This window comes from Lampris incognitus, chromosome 1 (genome assembly GCF_029633865.1).
Source record: "Lampris incognitus isolate fLamInc1 chromosome 1, fLamInc1.hap2, whole genome shotgun sequence".
NCBI lineage: Eukaryota > Metazoa > Chordata > Actinopteri > Lampriformes > Lampridae > Lampris > Lampris incognitus.
This window is the reverse complement of record NC_079211.1, coordinates 131,383,794-131,400,218: the sequence shown is the minus strand read 5'-3', so window position 1 is coordinate 131,400,218 and position 16,425 is coordinate 131,383,794. Positions and strand designations below refer to the sequence as shown.

The 16,425-nt window shown below is 42.5% G+C and overlaps 1 protein-coding gene across 3 annotated transcripts in view; it reads left to right on the top strand.

Annotated features, from left to right (window-relative positions):
- LOC130123620 (sarcoplasmic/endoplasmic reticulum calcium ATPase 2-like) overlaps positions 1 to 16,368 on the top strand; it is a 36,689-nt gene extending 20,321 nt beyond the window's left edge. For 2 of the 3 annotated variants that reach the window (XM_056292859.1, XM_056292851.1), the window contains 15 exons: positions 5,408 to 5,488; positions 6,085 to 6,170; positions 6,319 to 6,783; positions 8,036 to 8,124; positions 8,259 to 8,361; positions 8,471 to 8,602; positions 8,692 to 8,811; positions 8,969 to 9,187; positions 9,446 to 9,781; positions 9,897 to 10,117; positions 10,448 to 10,650; positions 12,015 to 12,100; positions 12,192 to 12,325; positions 12,461 to 12,578; positions 13,277 to 16,368. In XM_056292859.1, the coding sequence (XP_056148834.1) occupies positions 5,408 to 5,488; positions 6,085 to 6,170; positions 6,319 to 6,783; positions 8,036 to 8,124; positions 8,259 to 8,361; positions 8,471 to 8,602; positions 8,692 to 8,811; positions 8,969 to 9,187; positions 9,446 to 9,781; positions 9,897 to 10,117; positions 10,448 to 10,650; positions 12,015 to 12,100; positions 12,192 to 12,325; positions 12,461 to 12,578; positions 13,277 to 13,546 (2,663 nt within the window). In that variant the 3' untranslated portion in view covers positions 13,547 to 16,368. Of the gene's footprint in view, positions 1 to 5,407; positions 5,489 to 5,745; positions 5,843 to 6,084; positions 6,171 to 6,318; positions 6,784 to 8,035; positions 8,125 to 8,258; positions 8,362 to 8,470; positions 8,603 to 8,691; positions 8,812 to 8,968; positions 9,188 to 9,445; positions 9,782 to 9,896; positions 10,118 to 10,447; positions 10,651 to 12,014; positions 12,101 to 12,191; positions 12,326 to 12,460; positions 12,579 to 13,276 lie in introns of those variants that run through there. The other variant, XM_056292867.1, reaches the window with a different exon arrangement.
- Positions 16,369 to 16,425: the final 57 nt, after the last annotated feature.

Sequence of the window (16,425 nt, the reverse complement as noted above, 5' to 3'; positions counted from 1 at the left end):
AAATATATTTGGGGTTCTATTTGTAGCAGTAAAAAAGTCAATTTTGTCCGAAGCAAATTTGATAAAGTTTTCGTCGCTAAGCAATTGAGTGTTTAATCGTCAAGGCGGTTGCATGTTATCAACAGTTTGAAAGACTACTTCCATAATAACGGGGTGGCCAGATACAACAATTGGGTTATATGAACATGAGGATATGGTGAATCAGTGAGAAAAAAGAATATGCTTTTCCAGATGGGTTAAAAATTCTCCCAAGGATCCAAGACTGCAAATTCAGACATAAAGGATCGAACAACCCTAGCTGAGGTAGACAATGTGGTAGGCTTAGTGGAGGATCGGTCTAACCTTGGGTCTAGCCAACAATTAAAGTCACCACCTAAGATCAGCATATGGGAAGACATATCGGGGAGTGTAGAGAAAACCGATTTAAAAAAATAAATCACCATTGTCTCAGTTCGGAGCGTAAATGTTGAGGAAAAGTACTGTAACGTGCCTGGAGAAGTAGACACGTTGCCATTTGGTAACGGATTGGACCCTTTAGTCGAGCGGTTAGCGATGTCTCCCACAGTACAGAAGATGTGGGTTCGCATCCCGGCTGCGGCAGTTCCTGTGGTTGTCCTCCTCAATTTGCTACAGTACATTTGTATTGAACAGCTTACCACTGGCAATTACGTACCTTCCACTGGGATCGGCAGTCACATTGGAACAGGTAAAAGGTACTGATTTGTGAAATAAAATGGCCACCCCTCTTGCCCTACTCTGAAATGAGGAATGAAACACCTGGCCCACCCAGCTACACCTAAGACTTGATACCTTGAGGTGAGTTTCTTGGAGAAAAATGCTGTGAGCTCTCAATTGGTGAAGATGGTGGAGTACCTTACTGTGTTTAACTGAGTTGTTGATGCCTCTGCAGTTCCAGTATGAAATTAAAGCCATTTCCTCCGGTTGGATGAGCTACACTGGGCTGAACCATGTCTTAAAAGAGAGGACTTATAAAGATAAGGCGCAATATAAACTAAAGAACTGGATGGACTTCCAGTGACGTCATGATAGGAGTAGCAGCTTGATCCATCTGGAGTAGCAGGAGTAGCACCTTGATCCGTTTAAACAATTGTTTAAAAAACTGCAATGTCCACTCTAAGAAACGAGAGGGAAAATTACCAAAAAAGAAGATAAAGGAGACCAAACGGACGAGTTCGCCACACACAGGTCAAGCATGCACTGAAGACAACATGGCGGTATTGCTTAAAGAACTTCACAACTTACGGAAGGAACACACGGAAGCCTCTCGAGACATGAAGGCTACCTTATCTAGGGTGGAATCCACCCTCAGTGGTTTGCTGGAGCATACGACAAAACTGGAACAACAGTTTGCCAATGTTGGAGCCCTCTGTTCCCTCCGGTACTCCAGAAGATGTTCCTCCGCATTCTGCTTTCCAGGTCCTCGCATCTGTCGTCTAGGTATGCCATCCTGGTCATTAATGAACCAACATTAGCCTCCAGCTCCCTAATACATGTGCTGTGATCAGTAGCTCCGTGCTCCAGCTCCAATAGGGCTGCTCCGTGTGCGTTGAGCTTATTCTGCAAAATCTCAATAGATATTTTGAGCTCTTTCAATTAATGACATTTCTGACCTAATGTTAGTGGAGAGACGGTCTATTTTACTGAAAATGTTGGATTTGAGAGAGCCCATCGAGGACTGTAACAGCTCTGCAGTCACTTCAGCTGCAGCATCCGGTGGCGAGGATGGGTCAGGAGAGGGTACAGGCTTATTGCGGCCTACTCTTGTAGACTGTTTTTGGCCAAGTAGATGTCATCGTAAAATTAAACTGCTCAAATGTGACTGGAATTGCCAAGAGGTCTCACCAGACATCCAACCAAATGAAAATATGTAAGATATTGCAAGGTTAAATATACAAATTCGGTCACTGACTCAGGAGCGATAAGGAGACACCTCTTACATCCTTGGCTTCCGCTGGCCCCATGGTCCTTTTCTGACGCTCTCGTGCCCATTGTAGGTGCTTCCGGCAGTGAACAGGGGCCATCATGGGCACTCTGACTGGTCTGTGGCTATGCAGCCCCATATACAGCAAGCTGTAATGCACTGTGTTCTGATACCTGTCTATCATAGGCAGCATTAACTTTTTTGCAGCAATTTGAGCTACTGTAGCGCTTTTGTGGGATCAGACCAGATAGGCTAGCCTTTGCTCCCCACACACATCACTGAGCCTTGGGCGCATATGACCCTGTCGCTGGTTCACCGATTGTCCTTCCTTGGACCACTTTTGGTAGGTACTGACCAATGCATACCGGGAACACTCCACAAGACCTGCCATTTTGGAGATGCTCTGACCCAGTCACCTAGCCATCACAATTTTAGCCCTTGTCAAAGTCGCTCAGATCCTTACACTTGCCCATTTTTCCTGCTGCCAACACATCAACTTCAAGAGCTGACTGTTCACTTGCTACCTAATATAGTCCACCCCTTGGCAGGTGCCATTGTAACGAGATAATGTTATTCACTTACATTTCATTGGTTTTAATTTTTTTGGCTGATGTTTGTGTGTGTGTGTGTGTGTGTGTGTGTGTGTGTGTGTGTGTGTGTGTGTGTGTGTGTGTGTGTGTTCAAAACTGCTTTTAAAACCCACTTTATTAAACTAGTATGGCAGTGGCTAACCATGTACCATGGAGAGTCATGTGTATGCAGGTTTTCATTCCAACCCTACTCCACACCAGGTGAGTTTACCGATACGTTCTTCCTCTTTGGTTGAAGGGTTGCTAATCAGTGAAATCTGGTGTGGAGTCCGGCTGGAATGAAAACCTGCATACACATGGCTCTCCATGGCACATGGTTAGCCACCCCTGAACTAGCATAATCACTTTAACAATATTAACAGCATCAAATTTTAACAGCATTAACAACATCATCTTTTTTTAATTCCTGCTGTTGTATGCGCTAGTGCTTATTGTGTGTTTTATTGTTGATTGCACTAATGTTTTTTACTGCTTTGTTTTATTGTGTTTTATGTAAGGTGACCTTGAGTGTCATGAATATATATAAATATATATATGTGTGTGTATGTGTATGTATATATATGTATATATAGCGTTTTTTTTCCTGAAACCGTCAGTGGTGTTGAGTGCTCGACTAATGAGGAGCAGAATATCAACACGGATACAGGAAAAAGATTTTAACGCATAGCAGTACAGGCCTGTTTCGTGCGTCTCGCATTCATCAGCTGCTTTACCGTGTTGAGATATATATATATATATAAAATCCAGTGAGTCAAGTAAATTCTTTGAGACAGTATAAGCCTGTTTCATGCCATAAGCAATCACCAGCTGTCAATAAAGCTACTCGGGAAAGAGCAGTAGACAACCCCCATTGGACTGTTAGCGATCACATGTTTTTGAATTTTTGAATGTTGCACCTCTCCCTTCCCCATGAACGTTGTGCACGTGATATGCATGATGAGGCAATAAATGGTATGTTCTTTCCCGAGTAGCTTTATTGACAGCTGAGGATTGTTTATGGCATGAAACAGGCTTGTACTGTCTTGTAAAGAATTTACTTGACTCACTGAATTATTTTGCTCCTTATTTTTTTAGCATTTTCCCTACTATTGAGTGTTTTTTTAACAAAGTTATATATATATAGTGGGACATCAACACCTGGGAAACCAAGACTTTGGATGTACACATAGTTGTGATGGGGCTTATGTAGTTTAAGTTTGAAATGTACAGAAGCCTGGAGACAACGGTTTGAGACACTTTCTTCACAGGCTGAGCTTGGTCTGTCTTCTGTTGATTGACAGTGGCTGGTATTGTCCTCACCTCTTCCTGTGCTGTAGGGATGAGAGGGAAACAGCTGCCATCATGTGCCCACATTTGAACCTGATCAGCGCATTGGGGAACATATTGAAATACTTTTCCCATTTTTGGTTGCATGCAATGTTGGTCCCATAACTATTTGCCCCTCCCTTCTGTCAAGGGCACCGGGGAGCTTGGATTAGCCCGGTGTATGTTTCCCTGTAAGGGAAACCCCAGCACCGCAATGTTTAAGCATCTATTTAATTTAGCATTTAACTTTTTTACAATAGTATTTTATTCTCGCATAGATGTTAACATTTTCACATCCTCCGATTTAAGAAGTAGTGGTTTAGGTTTGACTTTGTTCATTCCCAATTAGTTCTAGGTTGTAGGCCTTTTGTGCTCTAGAGGGAGGATCATGAATCTTGGGCACAATTTGCATTTTTAACAAAGTAGATCTATATGTAGACTATGGACAGGAACTATGCCATAGCCTGAGCTGTTTCCCCAGTTTCAATTGCCTTTATGTACTATTAGGAAGCTGAATTAGGTCACTGCAATTCAGATGTGCCCAAATTAGCCTTTTCCTTTGAGACGGGACTTTTATGGCTCAGAAGTCCTCCATTTCCTCCTCTTTCTTTGGCTCCGTCTCTTTCCCTACAGCGATGGGAGCATAGCACTGCGCTGCTGCTGTGTGCCATAGCAACCAACCCTCTGTAAGTTTACACTGATGCAGAAGGACAAGAGAAATCAGAGAAATGCCTCTTCAGTTAAGTCTGATTTTAGCCAATAGTGGTGCGCAGTAGCATAATCCTTACAGATGCCATTTGGACAATTTTACCTGAAACCCCTTACAGTACCATAAGGCTATATTTTTAGCATGGGTGGCACCAGTGGGAATCATACTCCTAATCCTGCCAGTGTTGCCATGCTCTTACCAATTAAAATTTTCTGTAATGTGTTGGTGCTGCAGAGTGGGTGAAATAAGTTGTGTCCTCAGCACATTGTCTTTTCCGCCATAAGTGTATGAATGTGTGTGTGAATGGGTGAATGTGAGGCAAGTTGTAAAGTGCTTTGAGTGGTCGGTAGACTAGAAAAGTACTATATAAATGCAGTCCATTCACCATTTTGTGTTCTGTACTTTGAAGATATGCCACAAATAAGAATCGTTTTCTGTGTGAGCCTTACTTAATGATTAAACTTTATTATTATATATAGTGGAGCAGTGCCTCCTTTTTTCCATTTTGTTTATATTTTTGCCTTGGCACTCCTTTTCCCTCGCCACACTTTTTGGACATTATATCATGTCAATTCATAGACGCTTTTTCCAGTATTTGAAAAGCAAAATTACTGATTAGCATGATGATTCATCATCAGTATTTGACTCGTTTATGATGGTAAGAGATGGAGACAGCGATCATCTGACAAAATGAATATGGCTAATAGTATTGGGGGGGTCACTTTTGTTTTGCGCTTGTGTACAAACTGTCCTTGTACGTCAGGCCTATTCTGAAACCTGGATAATATTGTTTTAGTTTGCTGTTAATCAATTGCTGGCATTTTGTGGCTAATCAGTTACCGTGGTTCCATTTTGCTCTAGTTGGAGACAAAGTGCCTGCCGACATCCGAATCTGTTCAATCAAATCAACCACCCTGAGGGTAGACCAGTCAATTCTGACAGGTGAGACATGTCTTCTGGTTGTGAGGTTAATCAAATTAACAGATGTGAAAACGATTTCATTTGCCACATTCCAATATTTTGAACATTTTCATTTGCCTCAAAATAGTATTTCATTTGCCATGAATTGTGAAGTCTGAACCCTGTTTAGCCCTTCACAATGCCTTTTAGTTTTTGATGACTTGGTTGCTGTCCAATTTTTCTCAGGAGGAATAAATGAGGTTGGTTAATGTTATCATACCAAGGCTTAAAAGCCACCCTCTTCTGAGAATCCACCTCAGTCACTCATACCTGGAGAACTGTTTGATGAATGGCTTCATCCTGACATTCTTTCCAAGAAGCACGTGCTCCTGCACTGTAAGATTCATTACCATGATAAAGACATTTAGGAGCGTAATTGCATATGTCCATTATCCCACCACAAGTCCTACCGTACAAGGTGCTTCCAATTCACTTTTTTTAGGTAGTGTGAATTTTTTGACACGTTACTGAATTGGCGGCACAAAATTACTCTGTGTAAAGATCAATGCTGAAGTCAGTACTTTCTCCAAGGAGCTCTGTGCTTACTTTTGGCCCATCACTCTCTGTTGTCTTCATAGGTGAGTCTGTCTCTGTGATCAAACACACTGACCCTGTGCCTGACCCACGTGCCGTCAACCAGGACAAGAAGAACATGCTGTTCTCTGTAAGCAGTCTGCTAAAGTCATCCCACCTCTTCTTGTTGCCCTTCAACTAGTAGTTTGTTGTAGTGTCAGTAGTTTCATCGGAAGTTCAGCATTTTGTGAGAGTTTAGCGTTTGTACTTGAGAGAAACGTGACTACTTTGCGTTTCAGGGCACCAACATTGCAGCTGGCAAGGCCATGGGTGTGGTAGTGGCCACTGGTGTTAACACAGAGATTGGCAAGATCCGTGACGAAATGGCGGCCACCGAGCAGGAGAAGACCCCGCTTCAGCAGAAGCTGGATGAGTTCGGTGAGCAGCTGTCAAAGGTCATCTCCCTCATCTGCATTGCTGTGTGGATCATCAACATCGGCCATTTCAACGACCCTGTCCACGGAGGCTCCTGGATCCGTGGGGCCGTCTACTACTTCAAGATTGCTGTGGCTCTTGCTGTGGCCGCCATCCCTGAGGGTCTGCCTGCTGTCATCACAACCTGCCTGGCCCTGGGGACCCGCCGCATGGCCAAGAAGAATGCCATTGTCCGCAGCCTGCCTTCTGTGGAGACGCTGGGCTGCACCTCCGTTATCTGTTCTGATAAGACTGGTACCCTCACCACCAACCAGATGTCTGTCTGCAGGGTGAGCACGCACACACATACTTGGTTGAAGTGCCTTTCAACAAATATGCTCTGAAAGAGTGTTGGCTTAAACGCCAAAAAAAAAGATTTACTTGGTGAACGGGCAGTTCTTTGTAAAGGAGAGGAATAGTTTTTTTTTTAACAAAGAGACAACATCCTGCTGCTGCTGTAATCTACATTGGGCCATTGGATGACTTGCAGTGCCGCTGTTGCATAACCGACTTGCGTCACCATGCTGCAAAGCGGTTAGCCTGTAGTCCCCACCACCCCCCACCCACACACACACACATTAAAGGGACATTTGCGCATTTATTAAAGTTTAATCCTGCTGTTACCAAAACATTGATTGGCTCAGAATGGCTGGCCGAGCTGCTTTTAGAGTTTGACTTGAGGCATTATTTTATCTCGTTTTATCAAAGTTTTCCCAGGTTGTCTGGACCTGGGTATTTCATGTTACATAGGGAAATGATAGTGTGTCCTTTTTTGAGATTCAAAGTCAGACTTGAACTAAACCATTTTGGAAGTAGAATTTATTAGCCTTTAGGACAATGTCAAGGAAATGCTTAAAGTTTTGAGCTTGAAAGAATTTAAAGGAATTTCTTGAAATAAAGCTTCAGGTTAGTTAGTAACTCTGCAATAGAAGGTAGTACAATGCTAGAAATTTATGGCAATATTGTTTGATGGTAAATTATGATGAGTATGGTGTTTTGTTTGTTTTGTTTTGTTTGTCTCTTCTCTCCACCAGACCAAATACTTTTTGGTCATTTACTTAAATCTGAATGCACTGGTACATTGTAAAGTGGTAGAAAGGAGTGATAATCATATTCTTGTAACAACGCTGATATTAACAGAGCTGTTATCACAGAATATTTTCTATGGGACCTCCTTGTTAGAACTGGCCGGGCCCTGAAATGTCCTGCTTTTTGGCACTGCTTCTCTTTACTCTGGCTTCCTGGCAGCATCTAATGTTTACTTTTGGCGGGAAACCAAACACACACTCTCCTCACTGCAGGCAGGTTGCCACCCAGCATGACCATCACAGAGACGAGCACCAGGCTGAGCTCAAGTGTTTCAGTTCTTACTGATCAGGTCCACCAGGGACTAACAAGATGTCTGCTACCATTTACTTTGTCATTGAAGCAGCAGCCAGATGATTGTAGTGGCTGACACGTAATAATAATAATACATAATACTTCCTGCTGCTTGTGAGAAACTATAATCACCTCTTTAATGTTGGTACTTTTGTTCTTTAGATGTTCATTGTAAACAAAGCTGAAGTGGAGAGCTGCTCCTTGACTGAGTTCACTATCACAGGCTCTACCTATGCCCCAGAGGGAGAAGTGTGAGTATTCTAACAATACTCTGTACACTACAAGTACAAAATATCAGGAGTGCCTTATACTGTATTCTAGTTGTGTTTCTTTTCTTTTTTTTAAGATGCACACAAACAGGTTTATGCTCTTTATCTTCTTTCAGGTATCATGATGGCAAACCAGTGAAGTGTTCCCAGTATGATGCACTGGTTGAGTTGGCCACCATCTGTGCTCTGTGCAATGACTCCTCTCTGGACTTCAACGAGGTCTGAACCTCCCTGCAGACTCTTAACTTGAGGTACTCTATTCAGATGAAGTTGGATAACCACAAAAGTGATTTTGTTTTTTTTTGTTTTTTTTTGTTTTTTTGGTCAGGCCAAGGGTGTTTATGAGAAGGTAGGCGAGGCCACCGAAACTGCTCTAACCTGTTTGGTTGAGAAGATGAATGCCTTTGACACCGACATACACAGCCTGTCAAAAATTGACAGGGCCAACGCATGCAACTCTGTGAGTCCAATCGCCTTCAGCTTTAAAGATTACAGGCTCCCACAGGTTTTTTCATCCAGGTTTCTGAGGCTTTTCTCTCTCTGTATCAGGTGATCAAACAGCTGATGAAGAAGGAGTTTACCCTAGAGTTCTCCAGAGACAGGAAGTCCATGTCTGTCTACTGTACCCCCAACAAGTCACGCTCCTCCATGGGCAAGATGTTTGTCAAGGTATACAGACAAGGATCCAACACAGGCCTAATAAATCATGGAAAATTAATTTGACCATATCCGTGTCTTGACAAATTTTGCAGCTGTGTGTATCTTTTTGTATCTCGTCATTTTCTACCATGTTCCTTCATTTTCACCCCTCTGTTCTCTCCTACAGGGTGCCCCAGAAGGGGTTATTGAGAGATGTACTCATGTCAGAATTGGTAACAGCAAAGTCCCGCTGAACCAAGGCATCAAGGACAAGATCATGTCTGTGATCCGTGAGTATGGGACAGGCCGTGACACCCTGCGCTGCCTGGCTCTAGCCACCCGTGACAGCCCACCCAAGATGGAGGACATGATGCTGTCTGAAACCTCCAAGTTCTCTGAGTATGAGGTAGTCTCATTTTGCTGCTGGTGTCATCATTTAAATGCAGGTGTAATGAATGTACAGGAATGCATTTTTTTGGTGCAGAGACCTCAACAACATGAGTTGTAGCACAGTGCACACTGGCACATGATAGCAGAAAAACAGGGTCTGACACAGTGCAAGCAGTGCGATGGTTGTAGATGGTACACTATACATACAAATACAACTCTTCAAGTGCGCATTGGACCTTCTATCACAATGTCTTTGTATTTTTTCTGTGTTCAGTCTGACCTGACCTTTGTGGGCTGTGTGGGCATGCTGGACCCCCCCAGACAAGAGGTGGCTGCCTCCATCAAGCTTTGTTCCCAGGCTGGCATCCGTGTCATTATGATCACAGGTGACAACAAGGGCACAGCTGTGGCCATCTGCCGCCGCATCGGTATCCTGGCTGAAGATGATGATGTGGAGCGCATGGCTTTCACCGGCCGTGAGTTTGACGACCTCTCACCCCAAACTCAGCGGGAGGCTGTGACCCATGCTCGCTGCTTTGCCCGTGTCGAGCCCTCCCACAAGTCCAAAATTGTCGAGTTCCTGCAGGGCTTTGATGAGATCACAGCCATGGTAAACAATCTGAGATGATCCTGAGTAACAATATTGACCATTTGTCTATGGTTTTGATTTGATAGTGTTTCTGAGCAAAGTAGACCTGCTTCCCTGATACCGTGTTTCTCTGCAGACGGGTGATGGCGTTAATGATGCTCCTGCTCTGAAGAAGGCAGAGATCGGCATTGCCATGGGCTCTGGCACTGCTGTGGCCAAGTCAGCCTCTGAGATGGTTCTTGCTGATGACAACTTCTCTTCCATTGTAGCTGCTGTTGAGGAAGGCAGAGCTATCTACAATAACATGAAACAATTCATAAGATACCTCATCTCCTCCAACGTGGGAGAGGTTGTCTGGTGAGTCTTGCAAGGATGAGATGTTTGAGATGAGCATGAGAACAGTTTTTGTTACATGTCCTCTTGGTCTTGTTACAGAATAACTGAAAAATAATCTTTGGTTGACTTTCTTTTGTATGTTGTGTAGAGACCTCTCTGGTCACTTGCTCAATTGAACGATATTCAAGAGACGTTTAAATGGACGTCAGTGTCTAGTGCATGGATATAAACCTATTTTACTACCCAGATGACTGACACAAATCTACATAAAAAAACAATTGAATGAGTTTTTTCTCTTGTGAATACACCAATTCAAAACGCGGTAGTTAACTGGGTTATCTCTCTGGGCAGCATCTTTCTGACTGCTGCATTGGGCTTCCCTGAGGCTCTGATTCCAGTTCAGCTGCTGTGGGTCAACCTGGTCACTGATGGTCTCCCTGCTACCGCCCTGGGCTTCAACCCACCAGATCTGGACATCATGGACAAGCCTCCCCGAAATGCTAAGGAGCCCCTCATTTCTGGCTGGCTTTTCTTCAGATACTTGGCCATTGGAGGTTAGTTAAAAATGATACAATAGTTATTTAACAATTAATACTGTATGTTCCTGTATTACAGTGTGCAGACTAGAAATGTTCCAATACCACTTTTTCACTTCCAATACCTATACCACAGCTACCAATATCAATCCGATATTTTGTTTTACTCTTGATGATAATAATGATAATAATAGTAATAAAATATTGAAGCACTTTGCTCATGATGGCCAATTAGCCACCTAAAAACATGTCACTCGAATGAAGAACAAACAAATATTTCCCTAGTATATAGTCCCAACAACAGTTGGTTGTGGACTGCCACGCATTTTAATATTGTTGGACAGAGTATTATAGTGCATACAGTAAACGAAATCAGTACCTTCAAACAATATTAAAATGGTATCTCTGGAAGATGTTAACTTGGTGTAAGACTTACTTGTTCTGACATGATGGCCCCATGAAAATGGTTGTTCTCTCAGGCAACTGCCTGTCTTCGACTGTGTCAGTGATCAAACCAAACAGCCAATCAAAGGTCATCGTTGGTATTAAAAGTGACCGATCAAAGGAGCGGAGACATTGGACACTGTCTATTCCATCCCTGCCTCCAAAGTCTCAAAAGTTAACTTGATGAGCGAGCAAGTGTTAAGCAGTTGCACGCATATAGGAAGGGTCAAGCTTGCGCTTGTCACAACCCTGTGCTCGCGGAACCGCATTTGTGCATGTGGAGCATCAATGCTCCCTCGTGAGGATGCTTTCCACTAGCGGATACTGTTCTGTTTGCTCGTATCAAGTATAGGTGCATGGTTTTTATGTGTGCAGGTTTTGAGACTATTCACAGCCATATGGCTACTACTGTTGTTACCACTTGACATGCCACACCGCTTAACCAGATCTCGCACAGCACGCGAAGGGCCAGTATACAAGCATTTAGGTGATGGTGTAAACTAGATAACCCCATGGTTTGTATCGAATCATATATTTTTTTCTCCCCACCGATATCCGATCCAGCATTCTGGGCCAGTATCAGCCCGATACGGATCGGGACATCCCTAGTGCAGAGCAGAGTGCTAACTCTGTCAATCAGTCATTGGATTTTTTATAGCGCTTTTCTAGCTGCAACAGCCACTCAGACCGCTTTACAATTAATTAATTTACACACACATACACACATAGATGACATGGTTAGGGGTTAAAATACCACTTAAACGATGCTAAAAAATGAACGCACTCATGGTATAGTGAGGCACCTAGGATTAAAAGCACCCTTTAAATGGCTTATGTCATGGTATTTAATGTTTTAAGTTTTCATAAGAAGCTGTAATGCACATTTCAATGTAATTTTCATTATGAATGGTAATTTCTGATTGCTGTCCATGCTCTAGGTTATGTTGGTGCTGCCACTGTAGGGGCCGCTGCCTGGTGGTTTACCATTTCAGAGGATGGACCCCAGATCACCCTGTACCAGCTGGTGAGACTGCCTGTCTGTCTGAGGGGCCAACCCTCACCTTTCTGTAGCTCACTGTGCCTTCCCCTGACTCCCCCGTCTTCTCCTTCCGCAGAGCCATTTCCTCCAGTGCTCTCCAGACAACCCGGAGTTTGAAGGGTTGGACTGCAGCTTGTTTGAGTCTCCATATCCCATGACCATGGCCTTGTCAGTGCTTGTCACCATTGAGATGTGCAATGCGCTTAACAGGTAAGTGCCTCACTGAGAGGGGAGAATCTCTCTTCTCCAATGGATCATTTGCATGAAGTGGCTAACGGGCCAGCTGTACAGCAGAATACATTTAAATGCCATCTGTGGTCACCTTCTCCATCTTCCTCTCCAAAGTCTCTCTGAGAACCAGTCCCTGCTGCGTATGCCTCCCTGGGAGAACGTTTGGCTGCTTGGGGCAATCTGCCTCTCCATGTCCCTCCACTTTCTCATCCTCTATGTAGAGCCTCTGCCTGTAAGTACTACACCTAAGGTTTACTCAGTGATTTAGAAATATTTGGGTTGCTTTTTTTTTTTTCTTTAAAAATGAATGGAACCCGAAACTGTTGGGCTCTTCGGTGGCTATCAAACTTGCTGGTGTAGATTTTTTTAAAACTTTAGCTCCCTGAAGATTACAGCTTCCCCCTAGTGGCGATGTACTTTTATTACACTCAATGTGTTGACATGCACTAAAATCTAAGGAGGTATACCTGTGTGAGAGCAAAATAGTTAAGAGGGTAGATGAATACAAAACAGCTATATGGCACATAAGCCTGCTCTTCAATAACTGTTAAATTACTGTATCAGATTATCTATGCTTACCGACAGCCCTAGTTTCCTTGTCATAATGGGTCTTGTATGGAAGTTAACGCCATCTAGGATAGGCAGTGGTTTCCCACCGGGTCTACCCTTAATGAAAATATTTTGGCTCTTGACAAAGGTCCAAAGGGACCGAAACATTAGTACAATCAATAAATTGTCATGCTGAGCAAGAGCAGCGAGTGGTCTTCCTTTCTCAAGATTGAAGTGATACTTTCCAACACGTCTGAGATGGTTGGATATAAGAATATATGCTTTGAAACAAAGCTCATGACTCTGTAAAAGACTCTGAATATGAAGGACTCACCAAATGGCTCACATTAAATGGCATATGTTGTGCTGCTGTTTCTCCAGGTCATCTTCCAGATCACTCCTCTGGATACCACTCAGTGGATGATGGTGCTGAAGATCTCACTGCCCGTCATCCTGCTGGATGAGCTGCTTAAGTTTGCTGCCAGGAACTACCTAGAATCTGGTAAAAAGCTGGACAAGTCAGCCAGCAAAGGCTGCTCCCTGTCTGCATGCACGGAGGGCATCTCCTGGCCCTTTGTGGCCATCTCCCTCCCCTTGGTGTTTTGGATCTACAGCACTGACACTAATGTGTCTGCCTTGTTTTGGCCCTGACTGACTCCAGCACACTATCCTCCCTGTGCACCAGTGTGAAGTGGACATTAATACACACGTCTAACACAATCACATTAACTCGGAACAACTGCATCAGCTGTCATGGCTCCAGTCAACACTTTGCACCTGTGCTGACAGACTTGGTCTATCAACTGTCAAATTGTTTTGTATCGAGGACATTTTCAGCATTCCATTTTTGTTTTTATTGTGTGAATTTTTTTTTTTTAAGATCAGCATATTTTATTGGCTTGAGGTCTGTCATTTTATCAGTGTCTTAACTAATTTTTCATCAAGCTCTTGTTTGTTCGGATCCCCTTTTTTGAACAAGCAAAGAGTCCCACTGTGTAGGAGCTATGTAATGATCTGTACAGAAAAATTTACACTATTTTATGATGATTAACGTTTTTATAATTTTGGAAAGGGATGTGGGCACAGAGGAACTATGGGTGTACAGAGGACACAATTGTAAGGACCATTTAATATAAATTTATTCATTGGACACTATAATCTGGACAAAGACTTGGATATATTTTGCCCTGGCATGAACGCTCTCTATCCCACATTTTTGAGCTCCATGTATTTTTTTATTCATTAATTTCTGCATTAGGCAGAGCACAGCTACCTCAATGCTGTTGATATGACCATTGCTACCCATTTGTCTCAGCAAACATTTCATAGATGTTGTCATATTAATTGTTGAGGTATGCATCAGTTTGCTTTTGCAGTACACACTTCCTAAAACCCTCACACATCTTTTATTTTAACACCTTTTTTTAAGTTAAATTTTGTTTTTTCTTTTATATTCTTTGAGAAAAGAAAATGGCTTGACATGAATGTTACCCGAGTTTGATTGAAAGCATTTTTTTATATAGACAGGTCTGTTGTTAAACTTGTGTCTACTTGAACACATTTTGTCTTCATTTCTTTATAGGTTCACCTTTAAGATTTAGTCTCACTTTGCAGTCTTAATCTGAAATCTTAATTCCAATAATAATCTTAATAATATATATATATATATATATATATACACACACACACACACATATACAATATAATATAAAATTAGTGCACATACTGTACTTGAATATGTAAAAAGGCACCAAGAAACTGATAATGTTATCAGTTGAGCACAAATGGAAAATGGACAGTTTGCAGTGACCAGTATGTGGTCAAAACCTCTTTGGCTAGCAATTTATCATCACAATGCTGTCTGGCAGTACTACCCTGGAAGGCTAAAAAGACCGTTCAGAAGAGTTTGTATATCTGTAAATAGCACACAAAGTAGTCTCTGTATGTATAATTTTTTTTTTTAATTTAGCATATCCTGACAGTTTCCATGAGCGTGTTCTTAGGCTTAGGTAGGTGCATGCCAGCTCTAATACCAGGCCAGTGAGCGCTGGAGTTGTCTTAAACCTAACTGTTGTTTGTTCCAATGCCTTCCACCTGTTTGTCAACAGAGTGAGTACCCTTTTGCTGCATGCCCACGGCCGAGTAGCGCTTTCCTTTTTAATATTTACATCGTTACACAACATGCTTTGCAGCCTGCTGTTGCTCACTTTCAGGGGAGGGGTTTTCCTTCCTTGAAATGACAGCAACAAGAGCATCTCTTATTTATTACCTCCTCTTAACCAGCTCTTGCTCTTCCATATTTGTTTCATGGTGCAACTGTGAAGAAAATCACGGTTGATATTTTATTTCACAATGCCTTCAATGTCACCAAGTGCCAGGTACACACTGTGGAATAGGGGCCTTTGGTATTGAATTTAGTATCACTGGTGCCAGTTATGATTGTAAAGGGCCGCAGTAGCAAGATTTGGTATTTGGCCGAAAAACTGACATTTAAGTGCCCCACACAATTACATTTTATTTTCCAACATTTATATATTTAATTGCAACTTATATTTTCTCCTAGTTCTCTGCTTGCGCGTGGCATGGCCTTTTACATCTTTGCCGTTTGTGAAAGGAATCACTAGATAAGTTATTTGCTGCTCAGCATACACCATCAGATACCTAACATTTAGCCTGAATTACTCCCTTTCTGTTGATTTGTTTCTTCCTCTGTCTCTTTTCTCTGCAGCTAAGGCCAAGTAAGCCCACCTCTCCTCTAAATCCCTTGCAGGAGCTGTGAGGTTCTGTTTCAGTGTTGTGCATGTGTGTTTTGAGCAGCACCACATCCTTCAAGACCTGCATGTCTGTTAAATACAGTCAAAGACATGGCTCATTAAGTTCATGAACCCTTTCTATTAAATATTGGGCATAAAGCGTCTAACATTTGATTCAAACGAGCCGACCCCACGTCTTCAGTCCTTCCGTCCTCTTGCATGGAGAGCCATCGTTTATCCTTCAAGTCTACAGAGGACAATTTTCAGTCCATCTTTTTAGACTTAGGTGTTGGTACCATGTACAGTAATTGTACAATATTCCATGGTGCATGTCCTCTGAATCAGACATCTGTTTTACCAGGTTTGTGTAGTAGGCAATGTAAAGTATTGGTAAATAGAATAGACATTCATCAAATAGTACAAATGTTAAATAAGCTCAAAAAGACCTGTCATCTTTCCTAAGGAAATAATTTTATGAGATATGTAAAATAAGCAAATGGACTGTTTCGTTATGCACTGAGATGTGCAACATGTTTGAAAAGCAGATTTTGCGGTATCTGGGAAGGCAGAGGTGTAGTGAGGCATACGTTTTACCTTGAGATAGGCAGTCAGTCCCTTCATTGGCATGGTTGCCGAACTGCTGTACTGTAACTTCAGAGATGACGATTGTATAACGCATCACATGAATTGTGGTTTCAGGTAAATAAAACTTAAACATGAACTGACTGCAACTGCCTTCTTGCACCTGATGTTTAAAGTTCCTATTTAAAATGTCGC